Here is a 27,328-nt window from a genome sequence, read left to right as displayed (position 1 = left end):
TCAAAATTGAACGCAAACAAAACAACTGCTGTATAATGCCCTCCGCTATCTTAGTTTAATTGGTCACATGACTGCATCACATGACTAACATGCGTCATCGTTTTCGAAAGTCTCAGTTTTCGCTGTCCACTCTGCGGCGCATAAGCACCCTCTTCAAATGTATGCGTTTTCGACAGCGTTTTCAAAACGCTGCGTTCTCCTTTGGGGAAAACGGCGTCTCAGTGTGGATGGGAGGCCAAAACGATGTGTTTTCATACAAAACGCATCAGTGTGGGTGTAGCCTCAGTATGTTTAGCACTTAACCTGTTAATCAGGACTGTCGAGATTCACACTTTCTATCTGCTCAGGCTGTTGTGGAGAAATCATCTGAACTTTCAGTTTTCACAAGGGGGGGGGGGGGCGTTTAGATTTACATTCTTTGGCTCGACTACATGAGCTCTGCATAATCAAGATTTCAGTTATAATCTTGAACACACTTCTTTAAGCCAACATTATTGGGATTCTGATTGGTTGGCCCTCACAAACAGGTTTGAACAGCAGGTTTACACAGTAAACTGTGACATCATACAAAGCCAAACTGAAACCAGCATCTAGGGCAGTCTGAAGTCTGAGCTTTTGGCTCACAGGGACCAATTAGGACATATTTACCATAGCGATCCACCATCAAGACAGGATACCTACTCACACTGTGTGCCTTCTTAAAAAAATAAACTCTTTTTAAATGTGGAAAATCATTTGACTGACAGTCAGCATCAGAGCTGAGAGCATCGGGGAAACTACCTGCTTCCATGTGGTTAGTTTTGTTGTTGCGTCATTTGTGAGACCAGCCTTGGTGTGCACAGCTTACAGATGATGCTGCTCTTTTTAAAAAAGTTCAGTGATTCAGACAACAACATGTGACTCAGGTCAGACACTTCTCAACCGAACAGCCAACTCGGCTTACAAATACAGTCCCAAGTTTGTTTTTCCTCAAATATGAAAGTATACATTTCTGTTTCCCCACAAACAGGCTTTATTTGGGTGTGCTGCCAGGTATTTAAACTGCAACCCAAGAAATTGCGTGAGTCATTTAAGATTCTTTTATTTTGAAAGCTTGCTCAGCACTAACCAGTCAGACCCTGCTCTGCCCGTGTCAGCAGGATGTCATTTAGCGGAGTCTCTCAGCAGCAAGTTAATGTTTATGTGCCGTTATGCCAAAATCACTGATGCAGCAGAGCAAAACGAGAACTACTGTCGCAGCCTGCCGTTCCGCCCACGGAGATGCATCTGAACACCAATCCACTATTTATTGTCACCAAGTATGTTACTATTGCAAATAAAATAAACGCTGCAGTTTGACAGTATATTGGTGGATATCCATCGAGTTCTATACGCTCCTATCTACACCAGTACTGATCTGAAAACCACCTCTTAGCCAAACTAAAAGCTGTCCAGAGACACATGTGAGCTCTTACTGCTGTCCTCTCTGTGCTCAGCTGTTCAACTTCATTCTATAATCCACACCCAGTTCAGCACAGGGGAACACAGCTGTGTGTGTGGCCCCAAGAGGACAGGTCCTCCGCCCACACCTGAGTATGATACTGTGTGTGTGTGTGTGTGTGTGTGTGTGTGTGTGTGTGTGAGAGAGAGAGAACGTACAGTCAGTGGAGCAGAAAGTTACTGGAGCCAGATGTAGCAGTGTGTGGACTATATGCATGCTTCAGTAGGGAACTTTATCGGTGTCAACATTAATGGATCACAGAGTCTATGACCTTTCTGAAAATAACTCTGCACACCTCCTGTCTTTCAGGGCTTTGGCTCATTTACTTCTACAACAGCATTTTTCTTCCTCTAACACGCTTGCTCTGCTATTTCTGCACAGACTCACAAACGGCCACCGCAGCATCACTAAAGCTTGACCGAAACTCAAGTCGGGTTAACTGGCTTAATATCTATTTATGGAAGCTTATTAAAGAGCGTGGGCCATGCTTACTGTGGCTGCCGTCAGCAGCAGTTATGCAATTTGAGACAATTTTATGGTTCAAGTTACAATGAATAAGTGAAATACTTTATTGTTAATATATGTGTGTGATGTAATGTATGTTGTTGGCTGGAAATACATTTACAAGGGTTACAGAATGTTTCCGGGGTGGAACCAATGTTTAGTCTGTTGTTTGGGGTGACAATATTTTCAGTTACACGCCACACTCGGTAGAGCGCAGCATGCTTTTCGTCTCTCTGGTGGTGGTAGAAACATGTAGACGTATGCAACGGAGTGTTCGACTATGGGAAAGAGTGACACTACAAGAAGCGTTTCATTTAACCCCTGCAAGTTAATGCGGCCAATGAGGTATGCAATTTGTATATGTTGTGATAGAAAATAAGATGTTTGTTTGTGATAGAGCGAGCGAGTTTATGGTAACCACGTGTATATGTTAGCATTTTGTGAAGGTAAATTGTAAGCATTTGTGTTGTTTAATGATGTACCTTATTGTTTATTCTCTATGAGAACAATGTACGGCGGAAATTGATTATTTTATGTTGTTGTACAGTTCTCACGGCATCGTTACGGCATCTCTGGTGGCATCGTTGGTGGCGCCCGTGTGCAATAAATGCCAGTAAATCAAGAACGCCTTGTGTTCGTTTTTCAACTTGGAGGGAGTTACAGTGAGAACTCTGTCTGCTCGGCATGAGGCGAGGAGACGAGTAGCGGTGTCGTCATCCACTGAGCAAGAAGAAATTCATCGCACGCTAGCATCAGACAGATAAGACTATGCATACGCCAGTTAACCTAAGCAGCAAACAGTTGAAGTTTACATGGACGATCCTTTAAGTGATGCATTTAAAACAAGTTAAATGTTAAGAAGTGGGTCAACTTTGACGACTGTTTAACGGAACACTGTAAGAACTGAAAGTAATCTGTGCTCTGCATATCTCCTTTCTAAGTTCATGGTTCTGTCTAATAAGATTTTTTATAGGTGAAGTCATTTTACCTATTCGTGTTATTTGGATGCTAGAAGTGTTGTAGAATTAAGTGCTGCGTCGTATGTGTTGTTGGTTTAGGAACAAAGTTCACCATATTTATACGACTCAAGATGGTATTCATTCAGATATTTTATTAAGGTTTAAGGTGTTGTAAAATCTTGAAGGTATTATCCATTCTTGATGTTTTGGACAAGTTCACCTAAAGACAAGGTTAAGCTTGTAGCTATTAATATTTCAGGCAATTGAGCTGGTCTGTTGTTAAACCGCATGTCTGTTAAAGGTATAGCTAGAATTTATTTTGTGCCAAGTAATAAGTAAACATCGCAGAATGGATCAAACAACTGAATATGAAACTAAGAACGGCGACTTACTTGAGGATAGTAGTGCCACAAATGTACAGCAGTCATGTGAAGAAGAGCCACGAAGAAGTCAAAGACCTCGAAAGCTTACTGAAAAGGCTCAGCAACTGCATGATGATAAGTCAAAAAAACTTCAGCATCGTTTCACTACAACTTATGATAAATGGAAAGCAAACGCCAAGCAAGCTAAGAAAATGATAAAGGGAGCCCCCTCTGTTGAGGTTGTGAAGGATTTGATGTGTAAGTTAAGTTGTGCATCAGCAGATGTGAAACACGCATATGAAGATTTGCGCAAATGTGCTTCCCCAGACAGTGAGATCCGTCGTAGGGCAGACACCTGTGACGCGGTATCCAAAATAATCTTGGACAATGCAACCACTTGCCTTCAGAATAAAGATAACGAAGACGTTCAGATAGAGGATTTAGTCTGGCCTGAGTCTAGTTCAGTGTTTTCATCTTCAGCTTCTCAAGGCACAAGTAAGGGCTCTCAAAGAAGTCTAAGCTCTGCAAGCAGTTCCAGCATAAAGTCACAAAGGTCAAGCCTTTCCTCCATTAAGAGACAAGAGGCCGTAGCAGAGCTAGCTGCTACACAAGCTGCACTAAAGGTCCTGCAAGAGATAGAATGTGAGCAACAAGAACTTGAAAGTCTTGAAGAAGAAAATCGAAAGAAGATTGCATTACAAGAGGAAGAAAATGTGGCAAGAAAGAAAGCACTGGAAGAAAAACGCAGACAAATAGAGCGCTTACAGACTGTTAAGGAGCTAAGTGCGGCGAAGGCACGACTCCAAGTTTATGAACAAGACATAAGCTCGGATGAGGAAATAACAGAGTTACTTCATAACCACGCAGCTCAACAACATAGATCTCCAGGAGTTGTAAGGAGTCCACGTGAGCATCCCGTGATACACCAAGCAGATAGTATCACAGTCCTCGCTGAAGCAATAGCAGAGTCTATTAATGTAAGCCGTCTCCCAACACCTGAACCATCTATCTTCATGGGTGATCCACTAAGGTATAGCGATTGGAAGATGTCATTTCAAACCCTGATAGGCAGGAAAAACATTCCAGTAGGGGAAAGAGTCTATTACCTTCGTAAATATGTTGGCGGACCTGCAAAAAAGGCCATTGAAAGCTACTTCCTATTAGGAACGGATACAGCTTACAACTCAGCATGGGACATCCTGGAAGAAAGGTTTGGAAGTTCATTTGTGATAGCTAAAGCTTTCAAGGATAAGCTTGCCGCATGGCCCAAAATCGGACCCAAAGACAGTGTTGAGCTGAGGGATTTTTCAGACTTCCTTAGAGGCTGCCAGGCTGCAATGTCCCAGATTAAGGGTCTGGAAGTATTGAACGACTGTGATGAAAATCAAAAACTTCTAACAAAACTGCCAGATTGGCTGGTGGCCAGTTGGAACAGGAAGGTGACCGAGGTAGAAGAAACTTGTAATGTGTTTCCTACTTTCAGTCAGTTCGTGGAATTCATCACAAAGGAAGCAAAAATAGCTTGCAACCCAGTGACTTCTCTTCATGCCCTGAAGTTTAATGATGGTGAAAAGGTAAAGATAACAAAGGCACGAAACATTGGTGCAAAGGTGCTTGCGAGCAACTCTGAAGAGAATGCAGAACGTAAGAAATGCACTTTTTGTGAAAGATGCAATCATGGCATACAGACATGCTGGAAGTTCAGGGAAAGACCAGTTGAGGAACGCGTTAAGTTTGTTCAGACAAGGAAGTTGTGCTTTGGATGTTTACAACCAGGACATCTCTCAAGGACCTGCAAAAGAAGGAGTCTTTGTGAGACATGTAAGGAAAAACACCCAACATGTTTACATGAAGACCGTGAAAGAGCAACCAGAAGAGAGAAAGGCAGTGATGAGCATGGGGAGAGTGTAAAAAACTCGAAATATGCTAAGTCAACGGAAGGAACAGAGAGCAAACATACTCCTGAACCATCAAATGAAGCCACGTCAAACAGAGTAGTGCAAGGTATGGACAGCATGTACTCCTCTACGGTTGTCCCAGTTTGGCTATCTACATCAAGTAACCCAGAGAATGAAATTCTTGTATATGCACTACTTGACAACCAAAGCGATACCACATTCATTATGCAAGATAAGGCAGAAGCTCTGGAAATGAAAGGGGAGGCTGTGCAGTTAAAACTCTCCACACTTTCATCCAGAAATACAATCATCCCGAGTCAAAGGTTAGTTGGACTGCAGGTGAGAGGTTTCTATTCATCAAAGAAGATTTCTCTCCCTGTAACCTATTCAAGAGAGTTCATCCCTGCCAATCTAAGTCACATTCCTACACCAAGAACGGCAAGAGCTTGGACACACCTAGAGCATCTTGCAGAGGAGATCGCTCCATTGATTGAGTGCGATGTAGGGCTTCTCATAGGATACAACTGTCCACAGGCTTTGCTGCCCCGAGAGGTCGTCCCAGGTAAAGACAATGAGCCATTTGCTCAAAGGACAGATCTTGGATGGAGCATAGTCGGTTGTGTTAGCCCATGTGTCGACTATGGTGATGCTATAGGAAGCAGTCACAAGATTGTCATGAAGTCAGTGAAACCTCACCTCCAGACATCTAAGAAGCTCACAAACGAAGTGAAATATATATGTCGAACCCAAGTCAAGGAGTTCATTTCACCGCCAGATGTGCTGAGGATGCTTGAGTCTGACTTCAGTGAGAGAAGAGTAGAGGATGCTAATCTATCTCAGGAAGACTTGCGTTTCCTAACCATCATGGAAGAAGGAATCAAAATCAAGGCGGATGGTCACTGTGAAATGCCGCTCCCCTTCAAGAAAGATCGACCAAATCTCCCAGACAATAAGACGTGTGCAGTCCATAGGCTTCGATGTTTGAAAGGAAGATTTGAAAAGAACAAACAATATCAAAGGGACTACACGACCTTTATGAGTGAAATCATAACAAATGGGGATGCAGAAAAGGTCCCAAGAGGAGAAATTAACAACAGTCCTGTGTGGTACATTCCTCATCACGGGGTGTATCACCCACACAAGCCAGGAAAAATACGGGTTGTATTCGACTGCTCAGCAAGATTTGAAGGCGTGTCACTAAATGATCACCTTCTTACCGGACCAGAATTAACGAACAGCCTGATAGGTGTTCTCTGTCGCTTTCGCAAGGGACAAGTTGCCATAATGTGCGATATCGAGCGTATGTTCCATCAGTTTCACGTCAAAGCAGAGGACCAGGACTACTTGAGATTTCTCTGGTGGGACGATGGAAACTTCCAGGCTCAACCATCAGTCTATCGCATGCGAGTGCATCTATTTGGAGCTGCCTCTTCCCCTGGTTGTGCAAACTTTGGGTTGAAACATGTTGCTGCCCAAGGACATGGTCACTACAGTGAAACGACCATTCAGTTCATTGAACGAAACTTTTACGTGGACGATGGGCTCACAAGTGTCGCAACCAAGGATGAAGCCATTAAGTTAGTAAAGGAAGCAAGGCAACTCTGCAGTGCTGGCAAACTGCGAATTCACAAATTCATTTCTAACGATCATGAGGTACTTGCATCCATTCCAGAGAGTGAACGTGCAGATTCAGTACGAAACCGCAACTTGGTTCTTGGTGAGTCCCAAATTGAGAGAGCTCTGGGAATCAAATGGTGCATTGTTGCAGACCAGTTCCATTTCAGAGTGATTGTGGATGAACGCCCACTTTCTAGAAGAGGAGTCTTATCAACTGTGGCATCCATCTATGACCCTCTCGGCTTTGTGGCACCATTTGTTCTGGTTGGAAAGCAAATACTCCAACAGATGTGTCAAGACAAGGTTGGATGGGATGAACCACTGTCAGAAGAGCTCAAACCACGGTGGGAGTCTTGGCTATTGGATTTAAGGAACCTGGCTGACATCAAAATTCAGCGCTGTTATCTCCCAGAAGGTTTTGAGAAGGTCGAAAGATATGAACTGCATCATTTCTCAGATGCGAGTGTTAAAGGGTACGGTGAATGTTCTTACTTGAGAGCAATCAGTGTTTCAAACCAAGTCCACTGCTCTCTAGTTATTGGCAAAGCCAGGGTGACTCCTACAAAGGTCACCACAGTACCCAGGCTTGAGCTATCAGCAGCAGTTATTGCCGTGCGAACGAGTGACCTGCTTAAAAGGGAGTTGGAAGTTCAAGCCAAAGAATTCTTTTGGACAGATTCGAAGGTTGTTCTTGGATACATCAACAACGAGGCTAGAAGGTTTCACATATTTGTGGCAAATCGCATTCAGCGTATCCAAGAAGGTTCCGATCCAGACCAATGGAGATATGTGACTTCTGAGAACAATCCCGCTGACCATGCATCACGGGGTCTGACAGCAAAGGGACTAATTACTTCCAGCTGGTTCACCGGTCCAGATTTTCTCTGGCAGGATAAACTTCCTGCTGATGACATTAAGGTGGGAGAGTTGGGAGCTGAAGATCCAGAACTTCGTAAGACTTTTGTCCATAAGACACTGACCACAGAAGATTCGTTGCTCAATCATTTCTCAAGATTCTCAAACTGGACAAGGCTAGTTAAAGCAATTGCACGACTCAAGCGATACGTCAAAGAGCTGAAAGGTCTGACGTACAGAACAAACGAAGTCACCAGTCTTGAGGAGAGGAAAGAGGCAGAGCTTTTCATCATAGCTACTGTCCAAAACGAACTGTTTTCTGAAGAAATCAAAGATCTGAAATCGAAGCAGACAACAACAAGAGATCGTGCAAATAGGTTGCACAAACTGAATCCTTTTTTGGATAAAAGGGGTGTGTTAAGAGTGGGAGGTCGGCTGGAGCATGCAGATTTACACCCACACATCAAACATCCAATGATCTTGCCAAACAAAACCCACATATCAAAGTTACTGATTGAACACTTCCATCAAAGGGTTCATCACCAGGGACGTGGGATGACGATGAATGAGCTGCGATCAAATGGCATTTGGCTATTGGGATGTAGTCACGCAGTGTCTTCCTACATCTACAAGTGTGTCAAATGTAGGAAATTCAGAAGGAATGCTGAGGTACAAAGAATGGCAGATTTACCGCGTGAGAGAGTTGAAGCATCGCCCCCTTTTTACTATTGTGGAATGGACTGTTTCGGCCCGTTTTACGTTAAGGAGGGAAGAAGGGAACTTAAACGCTATGGTCTGCTATTCACATGTCTGTGCTCTCGTGCTGTGCATATAGAGCTTCTCGACGACATGACCAGTGATGCCTTCATTAATGCTCTTCGAACCTTTATCGCCATACGAGGAAGTGTTCGACAACTTCGGTCCGATCAGGGTACCAACTTTGTTGGAGCAAGACGGGAGTTCTTGGTATCTGTAAGGAAAATGGACCAAGAAAGCCTAAGACAACTAGGTTGTGAGTTTGTCATGAACCCGGCATCTGCCAGCCATATGGGTGGGGCCTGGGAAAGGCAGATTAGGACGATTAGAAGTGTTTTGACATCCATTCTGGATCATTCATCCAGAAGACTTGACACTTCATCCTTGCGTACCTACCTTTATGAAGTCATGGCGATCATAAATAGTAGGCCCTTAACAACTCACCTGTTGAACGATCCCACTGGTCCACAGCCTCTTACGCCGAATCACATCCTGACTATGAAGTCTTCAGTGGTTTTACCACCACCTGGTGAGTTTGTGAAGGAAGACCTTTATCTTCGCAAGAGATGGCGCAAGGTGCAATACCTGGCTAATGAATTCTGGACCAGATGGAAAGGGGAATACTTGCTGAATCTTCAGCAGAGAGGAAAATGGTACAAGGCACGGAGAAATGCTAAGATCAACGACATTGTGGTGCTGATGGACAATAGTCTACCCAGAAATGAGTGGAAGTTGGCCAAGGTAACCAAGGTGTACCCTAGTGAGGATGGAATCATTAGGAAACTCGAGCTGCTAATCAGTGATGCGACATTGGATGACCAAGGAAAAAGAGTTAACAAGCCAGTGTATCTTGAAAGACCTATCCACAAAACAGTTACCCTACTTGAAGCTGAATAGTTCAGAATTCTTGTCTCTGTGATCTATGTGACTAAGGGACTGTATACACTTGCCTTTACAACGAGGTTCAGTTGAAAAATCATTAATGATTTGGTGGGAGTGTGGCTGCCGTCAGCAGCAGTTATGCAATTTGAGACAATTTTATGGTTCAAGTTACAATGAATAAGTGAAATACTTTATTGTTAATATATGTGTGTGATGTAATGTATGTTGTTGGCTGGAAATACATTTACAAGGGTTACAGAATGTTTCCGGGGTGGAACCAATGTTTAGTCTGTTGTTTGGGGTGACAATATTTTCAGTTACACGCCACACTCGGTAGAGCGCAGCATGCTTTTCGTCTCTCTGGTGGTGGTAGAAACATGTAGACGTATGCAACGGAGTGTTCGACTATGGGAAAGAGTGACACTACAAGAAGCGTTTCATTTAACCCCTGCAAGTTAATGCGGCCAATGAGGTATGCAATTTGTATATGTTGTGATAGAAAATAAGATGTTTGTTTGTGATAGAGCGAGCGAGTTTATGGTAACCACGTGTATATGTTAGCATTTTGTGAAGGTAAATTGTAAGCATTTGTGTTGTTTAATGATGTACCTTATTGTTTATTCTCTATGAGAACAATGTACGGCGGAAATTGATTATTTTATGTTGTTGTACAGTTCTCACGGCATCGTTACGGCATCTCTGGTGGCATCGTTGGTGGCGCCCGTGTGCAATAAATGCCAGTAAATCAAGAACGCCTTGTGTTCGTTTTTCAACTTGGAGGGAGTTACACTTACTACTATGAAAGAGCTTTACCGGATCATCTCTGCACGGTTATAACCCCTTTTGACACCTGCACAGTCACATCAGTAAAATGGAAGCTGTTTACCATTATCCTCTATTCTTCTGGATTCTTCTGAAAATACACATATCTGTGCATGTGAAGGGGTTTGTGATTAAGGAAAGAAGTGAATCAGTTCAGAACTGATGTGGCTGTATATTTTTTGGTATATTTTTATATATTTTATTTATTGACTCTATTTAATTTGTAAAATATGTGTACACACACACACACACACACACACACACACACACACACACACACACACACACACACACGTAGAAAAACATTTAGTATACACATCCAGATTTCCCCCCCCCATATACTATTATATATTGTACATATATTTATTAGTTTCAGATTTAGCCATTCGTATATTTTGCCTGTTTACGTTGTTGTATTTTGCACAACTCTGTTGCTTGTGAAGCTCGCACACAAGAATTTCACTCGCATGTGCTGTACCAATGTACCTGCACATGTGATGTGACAATAAAAGTGATTTGATTTGATTTGGCAGTAAGGGAAGTGGAACATGCGCTACAATCACAACAGAATGAAATCCTCTTATTGTTCTCAGTTTCTGCTAACCGCAATAATGGTGAAGTTCAACTGTTGCTCAATTGGCTGACTAGCCCTGAGGGGAGCACTCTGGCCTCAAGTTCTCACTTAGAAAAACAAATGGAGAGCTTAACAGCCCAGAGACCCATAAAACCTATTTAAAAATGCATTTTTCAACTTGAGACATGCATGAGCACATCTCAAGAATCTAAAAATAGCATTTCCCTTTTTATTTCCTAGAAAATGAACAGTCTGGGCAAAAAAAAGCTGTAGAAGACCTTTCTTTGTGTCCGGTGAAAACCAGTCTCACTAGTTCATGTGTGGGAATTTGTTGCATAGGAATTCAGCATTAGTTTTAACATGAGCCATCATAACTAATGTTCCCCTCATGAACCCACGCCCAGCGGGTGCCCTGCTCTTCCTGTTCAAACCAAACTAGCAATTCTGAATTTATTTATTTATTTATTTTATTTATTTATTTTTGGCCTGTCCCGTTTGGCTCTTTTGCCCTCAGAATTGTTGTCTAAAGGCAAAGAAAGATGCCCAACGGATTTACTTTACCAAACTGACCATCCCAGCCTTGCCGTAATGGTCCATTTGATTCACCTTTTATTGTTTATTTTATTTTCACTTACTGAATACGGGACAGACTTGACTGGGGGAAAGAAGGGGAGAAAGAAAGAGGGAAAGAGAAACAGCTGAGAAGAGGGACGGGGGAGAAGGGCAAAAAACAAAAACCAACAGAACGGGCAGAGAAAAAAAAATGCATATATCAATCACCTGGATCACCTGCTGAGAAAGAAAAAAGAAAGCAAGCAGAAGAGAACAAGAGTAATAGAATAAACAATTCTGAATTTAGAAAAAGCGACAAAGCAAAGAATAAATTTTAAAAAGGCAAAAGAAAAACAAACAAACAAAAAACCCATACACAAACATACAGTACAAAGGAAGTACATGCTGAAGATCACCCTCTACAAATGCCTTCATGACTTAATTAACATGCTACAGCATGGTTCAGAACAATGGGGATGAATGAGTCTTCATCCTCACCTTAATGTGCCCACTGATCCCTGTCAGGAACATTAATTACAATCTCAACAATGTAACAGCTGATATATCAGTATTGCTTTTTAAATGGCAGATAAATGAAGAGAGATGAGAGAAACACCATTCAACACATTATGACTGTAGTTTTGGTTGTGCACCAGAGGGGGCACTCGTCCTCTAGGCAACTCGTGTTTGGAACACTACAAACAACAACCCAGCTGATCCAAGTGGTGTCGAGCAGAGCTGCGAGTCGTAATATCTCAGTAAGGTAAGGACTCATAAATGACTACACATAACAAATGTGAGGGAACTCTGTTTATGTTGTGTGTCTAAAAGGGAAAAAACAAAAGCAAAACAGAAAATATCAGCTGATATCAGATTTTTTTTTTAAATCAATAGATATCAATATCAAATTGGATATCAATCAATATAAAAATCTGGACTAAAAGCCCAACTAGTGCTTATAAAACTGTAAAGGCCTGAGAATGACAACTAAAAAAAGATCCAAGAATAACAACATAGTAGATGCTTGAACCTGGAAAAAAAAAGCATCTAGCAAGCAGACACAGAAGCACCATTATCAGCTCCCTTTCTAATATTGCATAGTCTTTATCTCACATTACTATGTTCCCTGAGATGTCTGCTGCTGCTGTCTGGAGGTATAAAAACAAAAACAAAGTGAACTGAACTAACGTGAACTGCATGAACTTGAACACAACTTAACTGACTTTACAGAGAATGTGTGGATATATGGATATTAGGGGTGCAACGATACACAAAATTCACGGTTCGGTTCGATACTTTGGTGTCACGGTTCGATATTTTTTCGATACAAAAAAAAATGTTCATGCCTTTTTAATTTGTCATTTATTAAAATTATAAATATATATTTTAACTCAAAAGTACAGTTTTTAAATTTAACCCTAACCCTTGTGCGTGTTTTTTTATTTTGACAGCGAATGCGCACCTGCGGACCACTTATGTGCAGCCCTGGTTATTTAGCTCGTCATATTGCAGCCACAGAAATTATTTTGTCCATGAAACCATATAGCTGCACTTTCTTTTTGCCTTATAGTCTCATTTGTCATAACTTCTCCGTTTTCTGGTAAGCTTTTCTTTGGCTGTCACTTCTTCACCCTGACCTGTCTTATTTGGCTCAGCAGAACTGAAATATATATCCTGCTGCTTTTACACACGCACTCACATAAGCTCAGCGATTCTCTGCGATCAACCTCTCACATGTTTAAGCTTGCTGTGGGAGATTTCACTTGTCATGTTTGCATAGTAAGCTAACGATTAATAAGACGATGTCAGAGGAATTGGTGCACAAATTATCATCACTCACAGATCAGTGCTGTCGCTCTCTATACACAGTTCGCACGATTGCAAAGTGAAAGCAAAAAAACAAGCGCAAATTCAAACGCGACTTCAATATGTCACATATTGACAGTGGCTCACCGATGCCAATGACATAATTACCCAGCTACATTTCTGAAAGAATGCAAAAGCATTGACATATATTTTTTCCTTCCTACGATAGCCGGACGGGCAGGGCAGAGAGATTTTGGTAGCCCGACTGAAAAAATCGCTAGCTCCGGGACGTCGGGCTAGCGATATTGCAAGCCCTGTATCTGATTGAGGAATCACTCATCTTTGGAAAAGAGAGTTTATTACAGAGAAATGGCTCTTTCCAAAATAAAAGCTATACTATCCGGTTCTTCTGGGCTATATTCTCAGCAGCATAAGGAGAATCATGTGCTAACAGCTGTCTAAATGACTCGGCTAAAGTTAGTAGCATGCTTGTTGTTTTTGTCTTTGCACTAGGATGATGTCGGCGTAAATGTGCAGTCATATTCGTTGTGTTCCCACTAGTGCTTTCAGGTTGATCTCGTTGAAATGACCTTAACGCCACAACACGGCAAATCTCCGTTAACGAGCTACCACCGATCACCCCGTGCATGGGGCTAGACGGCCAACACGTTAACGAGCTAACTGCGCTAACACACTAGTTCCCACCCATGTAATTGAGCATTGCATGGCACATCCAACATACTGTTTTACTTTAGTCCATGACTCGCTTACCTTCAGGGTCATACGTCACATGAAAACCAAAATAATTCCAAACGCCAGATCTGAATGTTGCAAGGAGAGCTTAACTTCTGTCTTGCTAGCTTGCCCTGCGCTCTTCCTTCTGACTATGCTGTCTGTGTTGAGCGCTCAGTGGATCTGCGCTCGACAGTGCAGCCTAGGCGGAGTAGTCGAACGCAGATTCACTGAGCGCTCAACACAGACAGCATCGTCAGAAGGAAAGTTGATAAAATAAATTACAAATGTTGTATTGTTCGATACATATGCGTACCGAACCGAAAGCACTGTATCGAACGGTTCAATATCGATACGAATATCGTTGCACCCCTAATGGATATATATAAATAACTAAAACAAACTGAACTGGGGCTCAAGTAAGACAGGAAAAGGACTGGCATTAGAGACTAGACAGTAAAATTCAGAAAAAAAAGAAAAAAAGCAGACTAGTCATAAGTCTCAAAGACTCATCAATATCTTTTATCGATGCCTGGATGTTTTTCTGACACTTGGACATTGCAAAGTCAATGACGCAGACATCATGCCACATAGGAAGTGACATGTCAAAGCTTTTTTCTGTTCTCTTGCCACACCGTTTTCAGACACCGAGCTGAAAAGTTAGGTAGGTCAAATTTTTTCCACAAAAAAAAAAAATCAATCAATTAATCAATCAAACCTTATCAGAATCAATTTTAAAAACCAGTCATCATGTAGCAAAAGCCAGGAAACAACACACCGACTTAAGCAACATAAGCCTGATCCCAGCCCCCCTTTTCCGATGGTTAAATCATGGTCACTGCACAGGCCTGTCACACATAATGCAGCCAATGAAGAAACTTCAAAGAGGACGTGACAGCTGTCATGTCTCAAGTATAAAGAATAAACACCATCAGTTAAAAAGAAATGTCTTTGTGTTAGGTGTGTGTATCCTCACCTTGGTCTATGCTGCTGTGATCCGGGCTGTCAGCCCCTCCTCCTGCAGAAGTCGTCGTCACACCTCCAGAAACTTCGCTTAGTGGGTCACTTCGGTTGGCGCTGTCTGACTCAAAGCGCACACGGGAACCGGAGCGCAGGCTGATGTCAGGTGACAGGTCTGACCCCCCTGGGAGGTCCTCCGCCTTAGTGGGCGTCACGGTGAAGCGCACCGATGCCATTATAGCTCACTTGAAAGAGACAGGGGTGGAGGGGCACTATGTGGGAGAAGAGGGAAGGGGAAGGAGGAGTCACGGACTGGCCAGCAGGGCTGAGCTGAGCTAGGCTAGGCTATTTTGCAGTTGATGCTGAGGTAATGGCGTCCTCTACAATTTGCCCTTTTGACGCTGAAATTCTCCATTTAAGCAAACTAGACTTCTTCCACACGGCATGTGAAAGAAAAGGTACAACAAATAAATGTTTCCAGTGACACAAGCACAAAATGATCAAATCCCTGGCTATAAATTTGGGAATGTGTAGAATAAAAACTGAGACATGATATGACACAAACAGCTGAGGCTGTCTTTTATTATCAAGCTAAATCTTTAAACTGCCCTCAGTGCGTTCTCTCTTCTACCTGCACTTTGTTTCAATTCCTATGGCTCAGCAGTCAAGTGCATTAAACTTGTCTTTCTCTGCTATTTCTCAAGTAAACATAAGTAAAACTTGTCTGTCAAGCAACCTTAGAGGTAAAGATGTCTTTATAATGATATCACACATTAGAGGTCAGAGCCAGGGCAAAGGAAGGGAAGAAAGTGGTACAGTGAGGGGTACAGACAGACAGGAAAAACATAAAGCAGAATTAAATTTAAAAGAAACAAACAAACTGAAAGAAATCTGAAAAAAAAAAAAAAACAAGATAATAACAGCAGCTAAAATACTAAATGCATCCATAAACCAACAAGGGAGAGCTGGATGTGTCCATCTTTCATATACAGTGTGTGTTAACACCAAGCACTTCTTCTGTTGTACCATAAAATGCATCTATGCACCAGTCATGGTGCTTCTTAACTCAACATAAAAAACCCACACATTTCAACCCAATTCCTTTTCTCTACATGCCAATGAAACAACTCTATGAAAACGACTGTTCATCACAAGTATCATCTTCTCAGAGCAGCATGACTGCTCTCTAAGTAAAGGAGGTGTGAAACAGTAAGCACTGTGAACATCACTGTTGTCCAGCGCCTTCAGTGGTTAGTGAACTAGATATCCAGTGTGCTAACTAACCTGAGGGAAAGAAGTGACCCAGCACAGGTGGACATTGTGTATCTGAATTGTTGTTTTAGCTTGAATCATAATTTAATTATTAAAAGAGAGCGGTTCCAACCGGTTGTGCCAGTAGCTCCTGGCTGTTTTTTCTCACTCTGCATTCACAGACGTGGCCTCTCTTTCCTGTTTTATAACGCTACCCGTCTAACAGTCTTTGTCAGTCTGCATTCAGAAGTGGACGAGATGGGTGGAGAGGGGGTAAGGAGGGGGGTTTCTCAAAGATAAAGAAAGCTGCAGCGTGAAAAGCATCTGCTCTGAGGCGGGCGTGAGGTTATTTTCGTGAGCCTCCTCCAGCCATATTTGAGCTACACCTAAATTAGTTTCCATTATAACTCACCAGCATGTGTTTCTAATAAGAAAGCTAGATTTGGGGTGGGGGCAGACAACGTACAGCGAGGTGATAGAATGAGCTGGCAGAACATGTCAGAGCCTCAGCGCAGATATTACTACCTCAATCTTCAGTCTGACATTCACTGATAGACGACTGAGCCTTGCCTCCTACTAGAGATCAACACGCCCGTCTAAATCTAACCCAACTTTAAGTTCACGCTGATGTGTAGCGATGCCAACATACAGAGAGCAATGTAGAAACAATTCAGTGACCATGCTGTGGTCAACGAGCAAGCAGTGGCCTTTAAAACTGCCACTGAGGGCTGATTCCAAAATGACCCAGTCCATGTGAGCTGTATGTCTCCAGGCTTATCAGATGCTTCTATCAGTGTCAGTGTGTTTTTCTCACAGTTGTGCGTAACTAAATGACGCCATCAAACTCATGGCAGCAGAGCTTTCGCATGCCATGAGTCACATGCAGGATTTTATCAAATTCTGTTACTTGTCTTTAGAGTTTTGAAGATTCTCCAAACCTGTGGAGGCTTAAATTTTTCCACAATTAATCATAAAAGAATCAATAAAGAACGAGACAGAAGAACTGATAAATGCTTGGATATCCACCCAAATATATCCATCCCTGCTGAGAATGCCTCAATCCACAGATGCACAGTTTACTACACTTCTGATATAACACAGATACTTTGGCTTCAAATATGTGATGATACTGATCCACCACTGTGGTAAAATAAATCATCTGTAACCCTCACTGTTGCATGTTCAATGATCTTGTAAGTGAAATAACAGCTTCCCGACATGTGACAAGACCAACTATATGATACTGACCACCACCATGGAATCCCTGGGAAATAGCATCACTATTCCCAGAAGAACACTTGAACCTCAGGGCGCAGATAGTACGAGTGTCCAAAGTAGCTAGACTGGGAAGCCCTGGGCTGACCTATCCAGTTGATGACCACCTTTATGTGACTGCCAATGTTGGCTTCATAGACAGTAGAAAAGAATGACGTAGTGATCATGATGTCATGAGCTTGTTTCTGAAGTCTTGTTCTGAAACCTCCAGATTGATGTTTTCACCGACAACAGCTTGGTTTAAAAAACAAAGAAACAAAACAAAACAAAAAAAAAACCCCAGCAATGTGAAGAGGACGAGGAAGGAGAAAGAGCAGGTCATCCACTAGTTGGAAGGTACTAATCATGTGTCTCTTTTGGCCCGTCTTCATCCCAAGAGTCTTTCCTCCCCACTATCACTAAGTACTTGTTCATACAGAGTCATCTAGTTTAGGAGTTTTCTCTGTATTATTGTAGGGTTATCTCTAGGGCTGCACGATTAATCGTTAGAAAATCGCGATCTCAATTCATACTTATGTACGATCTCATTTCCAAATGACAACGATTTAAAAAAAAAAAAGAATAAGAAAAAAAAGACGACGATTGTACCGCATTTTGATCCGGGACGTAATCTGCATGAAAACAAGCGCTCACTCTTCCTGCTCAACAAATGACAAGGGCGGAGCCTTATACCACGTGATACAGAAGCTGGCTGCTAAAATTAGCAGGGAAAAAACAACGGAGAGCACCTCAGGGATGACGAGAAAGTGACAGGAGAAAGTCCGTCCCGGTCAACCACCCAAACATCAATAACGGGAACCTTATACAGCGCTTCCCCATACCCATCGACCTCCCGCAGGCACAAAGAAATTACGGAGGCTATCACTTATCACCTGACCAAAGATATGGCTCCCATCAACACTGTGCAAAACGAGGGATTTAGGAAAATGATCAACACCCTAGACAAACGCTACACAGTGCCGTCCCGCAACTATTTTTCTATTGTTGCACTACCTGCTCTATACACGCAGTGTGAGCAACGGTGGAGACGGAATTTCAAGCAGTACAACATTTTGCGGCAACAACAAAACGTGAGACATTTGTTGTTTTTATGTTTATTTATTGTTTTTATGTTCAGTCTCAACTGTTACGAAGTTGATGTGCAGTTAATAAGTGCAATAAATATTTATACTGGAAAAGAAAATCGTGAGAGAATCGTGATCTCAATTCTAAGCAAATAAATCGTGATTCTCATTTTATGCAAAATCGTGCAGCCCTAGTTATCTCACAATATAAAGCACTTAGAGGTGAATTCTTGTGTTTTGGCTCTAGAACATTTATAAATAAACCTGAAAACCTAAAATCATTCCAACCTGTGGCCATCAAACTTCCCATTACACCTGGATTTACTTATAATATTTTATCTATAATACACATAGCATTGCTTTAACCTTGGAATATTTAACACTGCACTTTTGGGTACATTAGTTTGACTGATTTTCACTTGTTTTACTGCATACAGTTTACAATATTTTCACTGAGCAGTGATTTATTTACAGTGACCCTTTACCCAAGCAGTGCCAGTAAAATTTTGGTGCCTCTTTGTTGGTCATTTTTTATTAATGCTGCCTTATCAACACTTACAAATGCCCAAGACAAACCCTCAGAGCTCAAACATTAGTCATTTGAAACGAATGCCTGGCTCTGGTTTCCTTTAAAGAATATGTTAAACACACACATTTACTCTTATGTGTGTCACTTAGATAACATTACAGCATATTCAGCCACCTTTTTTGTCCAAGCATAAGGATTGAGCACATTTTGTTCCTTTTTCGTGCTAACTCGGGGCCTATTTTTTGTATTTTAAGCTGTTACCTTTGCATCAGGAGACAGTCATAATGCCTTGCTACCAATGTGGGCCAACTGATCATGGATTAGTTTGCCAAGCTCCCAGATCAATATCTGTGAGGCTACCTGACCTCCTAAACATATCTAACCGCCATGACTAAAGATTATTATTTTAGCTAAACTAGCAGTAACTAGCTTTAACCTCATCTAGTTCAAGATTTTCCCAGGTCTGAGATCAATTAAGTGAAAATACTGCCTTAATTTTACTATCGTTAAGGAACTTTACAGTCAAATTAGGGAGATTGGGTCCTCTTGCGCTTTTGGCAGGCAGCCTCCATCACGAGGGTAATGCGGCTGTAAGCAAATATGATCCAGAGACGAGGACATGGCCAAACACACCTTTACCAATTAAGAAAAGTCTTTAATTAACCAGTTTAGGGAAATCAAAGCTGGCTGGGATGCTCGCCTCTCTAACCACCGCCCATTGTAAGCCAATTAAGCTGGCCATAATAATTCTGGCTCGAACCGGTCACTGAACACCTGCAGACGACACGATATGGCCAGAGCCAGCGTTAGGATAAAATGCCAAGCAGACATTAACTCAAACCTCGTGAAGAGCGATTTTTACGACGTGGGGGATATGTTTAAGAGCGGCTTGAAAATAAAGACGTAAAAAAACGTCCAAAAACGCGTGGTTATTCCGGGATAAACCGGCCGGGTAATTAGCTCGTTACTCACAAAGTTGTGATTTTCCTTTCAACCAAGCGTCTTGTGTCGAAGAGCATCACGCCCAGCGCCGACCCATCAACCAGATATCCATAGGTGGTAACAAATACACACACTCATACGTGGAGGTCGTATCGGGTGAAGCCGCTCGTCTACAGTCAGCGCGGCTAACCGAAGCTAGCTCAGCGGCTAGCCGTGCCATAAACTGTCAACTCCGCGGAGCCCCGGCTGCCTCACCGACACCGATAGAGAAAAAGCCCGGAGTTCAGACAGTTATCACATGAAACACATACCTGGCTCTGGCTTCCATGTGGCCCTATGCACATATGGCTGTTTTAAATCACTAAAAATTTGGGAGTGTCTCCCAGGTTTTCTCGGGACTTTTTTTTTTTTTTGGGGTCGTTCAATCGACTCAACCATACACACGCGCGAGCGCCTGGGGGGTCCTCTATTCCTCGCCGTCGCTAAAACGTCTTGCGCATGCTTAGTGACAGACACGGGGTAAAAGCTACTTGGGAAATGTAGTTCGAGTAGACAGCGGCTAGCTATCGAACAGTGAACACGAACAGTGCTGCTAAAAATATGAAATGCATCACTTATTTCTTTAAATATATTTTTGATCAATACCAGATTTAATACAGATTTACTTTTTACACACTCTTTTGCTATTTGTAATACATTTCTGGTACTTTTATATTTATCTGCAAGCTGTAGCTACTAGTTACTTTGCCATATTAAAAATACGTTTTAAGTACTTCTGTCAGCTAACATTAGTTTTGCTTCTTTCCTCACACTTATAGTCTGACCCTTTGGACTAGGCCCAAATCCACATATTGGGAACCAGTACCTGGCTCTAAAATATGTAACTTACATAAATTATCGGTGCATTAACAATTCAAGAATGTAAAATTAAATATCTGAAATACTATGCCCTTTGCTATTTTCTGAATTAAATTGTATGTTCTTCTAAAAATACTTCAGTAATCAATTCTTTCCATTGTTTCACTGTATTTTCTGCTGGGAAAGCTTTAAGTACTTTTTACGGGTAATTTGATTTTAATCTGACTAAGTAAATATAAGTAAGTAAATATATGGCTCAAGAAAATGAAGGGAAAGCTTGATCATTTCAGTGTAAAACGGTTCAACTTCAGGCATGTTAAGCTGTCTTTATAAGAGTCAGCCTGAAAATAGGTCAAAAATGTGCTGGGGTTAAATCCTCAGACCTTATGCTGATGCAGTAAACCCAGGGTTCATCTCATGTGGGAAAACATCAGGCCTCTTGTGATCAGAGTGTGCAGGCAGATTCTGGACGTGACTGTCCCTCACACACCCCAGACCGGAGCCCAGACCTTTCATCATGTCAGAAATGCTGTGCAGGAGCCCACAGATATCTTGATCTAGGACTGGGAGAAGATCCAGCAGGACACCATTCATCATCTCATCATGCAAGGTGATCCCTCAGGCTAACAGGAGTGACAACGGCAGTCAGGAGGGATAAGGAAAGAGCAATAGTCTGAGAAACCATTCCTCTTATTGGCTTTCTACAAATGATTTATGTTTCCAAACCGTACACTCTGATCTCCCTGAAGTTTAACTGACTTTGGGATAATTTGTGATGACTGAGTGGTCCCTTAATTTAAATTAGATTTTTTTTAGCAGTATTCAATGAGCATAAGGAGGTGAATTTTAGTACTTTTCTCCTTTTGGTCTGAATAACTGCCGTTTGTTTCCCACAAAAATATGGGTGTCAGTCCAAATGCACTTTTTTGAATTACAACTTTTTTCCTTTCTAAACTTTGTCACATTTTAAGAAAGCCGACAAATTCTTAAAAAAAAAAAAAAAAAGGATAAAAAAAACAAACTATATTTACCAAGTTATAGTTCTCTAATCCATCTAAGTTAGAAAAAGGTAGCACATTATTCAGCTGACATAAAGGTGACTTCCCTCACAATGTCCATCCATTATTTAACAATTGGAGGTCAGCTTTGTACCAGTTCTTTGTATTGGCTTCTTTTAAATAAGCAGTAATCAACATTTAGCATAAATACTGTTTGAGTTTGTTTTTTTAATAACATCCTCTTGTTTACTCCAAGGTACAACACCATGACATCTACACTTCCTTTCTATTAGTTTGCATCATGTTGTGCACACATCTTGTGATGTTGGAGTCACTTGCAGTTCCACCATGTTGTCAGCAGCAAAACACAAGTGAAGTGTTAACCTGCTGGAGACCTCTGATCACAGCCACTCAGTACCAGTCAGGACTTAAAGTGTCTTTAACAGCACTGAATTTCAAAATGGAGCCAATCAGAATGTGGGACAGGTGGACAAAAGATATATAAAAAAAACAAAACAACACAAAACAAACAAAAAAAAAACCCTGTGCAGTCACACACAAAGAGTCACCTGGCTGTCGTATATCTACAAATCGATCCAGTGTTTGGCTGCAAAAGTAAAAGAATGATTTTTTAAAAAAGAAAGCTTTGAGAGGAAGTTATGGCTGTCTTGGGAAACAAATGGAGAAAATCTGCAGGCTCAGCTAAAGTGCTTCCTCAAATCTATCATCAGCTGTGTTTTCATAATGCCACAAATTACGTGATCGTGTTATTTTGGATATAGGGAAATCCTGTAGGACAACCTTCATACTACAGCGCCCCCTGGCTGGTAGGTTGGTGGCACATTAAAGACTATCTGCATTTAAATGCTTCATTTGTCCAACAAGCTGTCAGCCAGTCTGGATTTTAGACACACACAGGCAACACGTGAGGAGCTATGATGCAAAGATTTATTTAGTATGAACAAATTAAAAACCGCCACCCTTAAAAAAAAAAAATGAACAAATTCCATCATCGCATCAATAGAGGGTACGAGCAGTCCTTTAAATCCGGCTCAGGTGTTTTCTCGCTCTTCTCCTTGTAGCTCCATCCTGATGTCTTTCTCCTCCTCCTCACATGACAGGCTTGGGCTGCTGGGTCAGCAGTATGTTGAAGCGTTTCTTCAATATCACCCGGTGCCGGGAAAACTTGTCATCTGGGGAGAATCGAGCCGGGTGGGCCGAGCTGGTGGGCTCCCCATCTGGAGTCACCTTCTGTGGAAAGAGAAAAGAGTGTGCTTGTGCTTTTTAAGGGTTTCAAATCATGAAAATAGATTTTCAGTACGTTTTCAGATTTCTCCATGACAGCTGGCGGCGTTGCAGAGCTAACACAGGGAGAGAGAGACAACCATTGAGACCCAGGACCAGTTTAGAACTGCAGCAGTCAGAAGTCATGGTCCTCATAGCCCAGTGTTGGACCCTGAGACACAGACAGCAAAAGCTGTAGATGACGCTGAGGAGAACCACATCCAGCACCTGGAAAAATCAGCTGTGGTGGCCTCAAGAGTTGTGTCCTCTCCCTCTACACAAACAACTGCATCACTAAAGACCTGTAGGTCAAAATCATGAAATGTGCAGATGACATGACTGATGACTCTCCATACAGATGTGGGGTTGAACAGCTGTCCCTGTGGTGTAATCAGAACAATCTTGAGCTGAATATGCTCAGAAATGGAGACTTCAGTTGGAGCTGTTCAGCTGTTCCAACACAGACAAAATCATCAAGAAGACGCAGCAGAGGATGAACAGCCTGAGCTTTTGCAAGAAGTTCATTCTCTGCACTCTGAAAAACATTACTGTATGGTTTGGATTTAACAGGACGAGACCAGACTATAACAGACACTGGGGTCTGCAGGTAAAACAAACAAACGTTGGTGTCGACTCATCCTCCATGCAGGATTCGTACAAATCCAGAGTCAGGAAACAAGCAGGTGAAATTACTGCAGACCTATCACAACCTGAGAACCTTCACAGACATACCGCAAACAACCTGTTCCAACTCCTCCCCACTGGTAAATGCTACAGAGCACTTCATGCCAAAACAAGCAGACACCTGGATCGTCTCTTCCCACAGGCCGTCACCCTGTAACACCAACACTCTCATAGTGTTTGTACTTAAAACATCCATTATTACTGCTGCTGAACCAAATCGAGCTGTATACACCGTTTTGTTGTCTATATACCATTTACACAACACTGTCAAGTTCCCATTTATTTACTGTATGTATCGTAACCAGGTATCCCTTATTTATTCATTTAGTCCAACACCTTCACACTCATCTTGTTGCAATTGTCGGTGTCATGGTATTATTATCTGAATTCACTGTTTGTCCAGTCTGAGCCCTATATTCCTCAATAAAGCTCCCAATTCAGACCAATTTGATCTTAAGTGGGCTGGAGGAATAAAACCATTCTCCAGTAACCTATATCTGAAAGAACAGCTCTAACAGTTCCCTTTTCTTTGAGTGTACAAACTATTTCCATGTTCACATTCAATCACTGAGATTTCCTGTGTCTGCACACTGCTTCTGCCTCAGGCTGTGTGTTTACTGGCCCCAGGCAACTAGACCACCTCCCAACTTTACAAGCCAGCACAAGAGTTTCTTCACTTGTGACCTAACTAATAGGTAACCAACAGTTGTTGAGCTAAAACTTGCCCATAATTTCTCATTTCCTTCAAGGTGATTGGAAAGTCACAGGATGCAAGACGCCCTTGCTGTCGAAAGGGCTTTCCAACAGAGGCAGATTTAATAAACAACATGGTTAAAATGAAAAGCAACTCAAGATGTACATTTATTTATTAGGAAGAAAGATAAAACTACACGACAGCTACAGGGAAGTCACGCAAGAAAATGCTCACAGTGAATGTGACAAAAAAAGCATGAGGTACCTCAAAGTCGACTAAAAGCATTTAAGTAAAAACTGCCAAGTGTTGGACATGTCCTTACGGTGGACGAAACGCATCGAGGGCAACTCCAAACATTCGTTTGTGGGCGCATACCCTCTTACGTGCCCAACATATCTGGTTATTCTGTAATCGCAGCTAATTTCAAAACACCCCGATGAATACCACCAAACACAGAAACTGCGTCTGTGCAGTCCTAACCCAGGATCTGTCTGCTTAAAAGTTAATGTGTGATAACCTCACACTCAAGAGATGGAGGAAGATGGAAGCAAGAGCGGACCGCAGGGGAAGCAGGAGTTACGCTCTAAGGTAAGGACCGCTTAGCTGTGTGGGAATTCCAAGCTGAACGCCAACATCACCTCAAATTTCTACAGGTGTGCAATCGAGAGCTTGCTGACGAGCTGCATTACAGTTTGGTACGGAAGCTGCTCTGCCAGCAGAGCACATCACTGGCATGAGGCTTCCTGCCATTCAGGACATTTATCTTCAGCGATGCCTCCGTAAAGCACACAGCATCATCAAGGACCACAGCCACCCAGCACATCAGCTCTTCTCCTTGTTACCATCTGGCAGACGTTACAGGAGCCTGTCTGCTCGGACTACAAGACTTAAAAACAGTTTCCACCATCAAGCCATACGACACCTCAACCACAACACTTAAACACACACACACTCTCCACAGGATGCACTCAGAAGCTACCCTGCAGCTTCACAAGTACTCTGTATAATCTGCACTGGTCACTCCCCTTTATTGGTATTTATATTTTTAAAAAGTGCAATACTGTAACAACTGCCACAAAAAACAAAAACTTTTGTACTGTTTAGTTTGTACTGCTGCTCATTCCTGTACAATATCCCATCTGCCCCCCACATTCCTATTTAAGATTTTCTTTATTTAATCACTAGTGTGTACATATATTTATATATACACACACATACACATATATATATTTAGTCAGTTAACTGAAAATCTCCTTTTTCTTTTACTACATGTTATTAATATTTTGCTCTTACTATTTTTCTATTTATTTTTATTATATTTTATTTTTTTTCTACTGTACCAGTCTGCTGAGTGACTGTCTTCTGCTCGTCAAATCCATTTCTTTGCGATGTTGACCCTGTGCTAACTTGCATATGACAAATAAAACTGAAAGCTTAACGTCCCAAATTATCTCATGATTCCTGAAAATCAGACACTGAATCTGTGCATGCGTTGCTCGCTGAGGTTACCTGGTTGGTTTGCATTACTGAGGCACACTCCAGAGCAGTGCTGGACTACGGTGAAGAGGTGCAGTCCTCGTTGTTGGATTAGATTAACGGTGGTCTCACATTTATACAAAATTTACAGGGGCGACAATTATAATGAGCTCTTCTAATACAGCTGCTTATAGAGCTGGCTCTGCTGTGACCAGTCAAGCTCTAGACGGGCTGTCAGCAGAGAGCAGCCTGTCCACTACAGATATTAAAGAAAACTGTTGTTCCAACTTTCTGCAAAGTCACACTGCCCCACCACACCTGAGCTACATGCCAAAGCCTACTTTAACTTCTGCCCAATAAACTCTGTTAACTGTCGTGTTTTACTACTTTCAGCCACCTACTTTTATGTTTCACTTGCTCAATTTGACATATTTCACTATATTACACTGACCTACTACTTAATAGCTTTAATTAAACGCATACGTCTTGTATTTTGTCGTGTTTATTTTGATTTCAAAGCAGTTTTACCTCAAGCTATGACAAAAAAAAAAAAAAAAAAAAAAAAAAAATTATCGAGTGATACTCCACTCGGGTTTTTAAACGTATGCGACTGTACAAACTGTGCGTATGGTGGCTTCGTGACGATAAAATCCCCGAAACGTTCTGCTGTAATGTTTACTGTATACAAACATACATATAAAAAAACAGACCATATTTTAAAGTTGGGCATTTTCCCAGGTGTTTCAGCTCTTTACATCTACGTTAACGTTAGCAGCGGAGACGCGTTTACAAAGAATAAAGGGAAACATGTCGGAGATAAACACAACTTTACCTTCAGAGTGTAGACTCTGTCCCCGTTTTCATTCAGGTAATACTGCAGAAACATCCCGACCGAGCTGGTTTGTTTTTACACTTCAGGGGTTCAAAATATGTATACGAAGCTGTTTATATCGAAAACAACGCAAAAATTGCTGTAATGCGCTCTTTTCTCTTGGATTTCCACGTGCAGCGGACGTTGGTTCGCTATGGGACGGAAGAGCGGATATCCGGTTCAGCACTTAGAGCATTCTGGGAAACGAAGTCTCACTAGCTTTTTCTACCCTTTGCATTCCGTTTGAATCTCAAACGATACCCTGGAGACAAGATCCGAACTCTGTTGCCATTAACGCGATCGCTTATTATTGTCACGTGACCCAGTTTTAAAAAATAAAATAAGATAAGATAAGATAAGATAAGATAAGATAAAAAGATTAAACCTGAAGTTTCTTGCATAATTTGCTTTTTTCCGTTAATGATTATGTTGTACTCCTTCATAAAACATTACAGCACTTTGTATCTGCAATCAAAAAGAGACAAATAAATAAATAAACAAAACAATGAGCCCACATGTCATAAAAAGTTGCAATGGATAAAAGCTGTACTATAAATAAAGTAATTTGTGTGTGTATGTGTGTGTATGTGTGGGGTGAGGGAGGGGGGGGGGCAGAATTCTTGTGCATCAGGTGGGTGAAATA

The 27,328-nt window shown here is 41.8% G+C and overlaps 3 protein-coding genes across 9 annotated transcripts in view; 1 reads left to right on the top strand and 2 right to left on the bottom strand.

Annotated features, from left to right (window-relative positions):
* slc12a6 (solute carrier family 12 member 6) overlaps positions 1-20,305 on the bottom strand; it is a 41,663-nt gene extending 21,358 nt beyond the window's left edge. For 4 of the 7 annotated variants that reach the window (XM_086277562.1, XM_086277553.1, XM_086277569.1 and 1 more), the window contains exons 1-2: positions 20,132-20,305; positions 14,776-15,512 (exon numbers count right to left, since the gene is read on the bottom strand). In XM_086277562.1, coding sequence (XP_086133688.1) covers positions 14,776-14,995 — 220 coding nt within the window. In that variant the 5' untranslated portion in view covers positions 14,996-15,512; positions 20,132-20,305. Of the gene's footprint in view, positions 1-14,775; positions 15,513-19,850; positions 20,014-20,131 lie in introns of those variants that run through there. The other 3 variants (XM_086277536.1, XM_086277529.1, XM_086277545.1) reach the window with 3 other exon arrangements.
* LOC147335280 (uncharacterized) lies at positions 3,745-10,204 on the top strand. Its single transcript, XM_086277518.1, has 2 exons — positions 3,745-9,785; positions 9,988-10,204. Exon 1 carries the CDS (start codon positions 4,319-4,321, stop codon positions 9,326-9,328), a length of 5,010 nt encoding a protein of 1,669 aa, XP_086133644.1. The 5' UTR covers positions 3,745-4,318; the 3' UTR covers positions 9,329-9,785; positions 9,988-10,204.
* A 2,305-nt stretch (positions 20,306-22,610) lies between the features above and the next one.
* nop10 (NOP10 ribonucleoprotein homolog (yeast)) lies at positions 22,611-26,876 on the bottom strand. Its single transcript, XM_086277506.1, has 2 exons — positions 26,647-26,876; positions 22,611-22,927 (listed from the first exon to the last, which is right to left on the bottom strand). The coding sequence occupies exons 1-2, from the start codon at positions 26,698-26,700 to the stop codon at positions 22,787-22,789; spliced, it is 195 nt and encodes a 64-aa protein (XP_086133632.1). The 5' UTR covers positions 26,701-26,876; the 3' UTR covers positions 22,611-22,786.
* Positions 26,877-27,328: the final 452 nt, after the last annotated feature.

This window comes from Aulonocara sp. 'chitande type north' Nkhata Bay, linkage group LG3 (assembly GCF_057382095.1).
Source record: "Aulonocara sp. 'chitande type north' Nkhata Bay isolate Kocher_YH1m ecotype deep benthic linkage group LG3, A_spYH_male_GT1.1, whole genome shotgun sequence".
NCBI lineage: Eukaryota > Metazoa > Chordata > Actinopteri > Cichliformes > Cichlidae > Aulonocara > Aulonocara sp. 'chitande type north' Nkhata Bay.
This window is presented reverse-complemented; position numbering and strand designations above follow the sequence as displayed.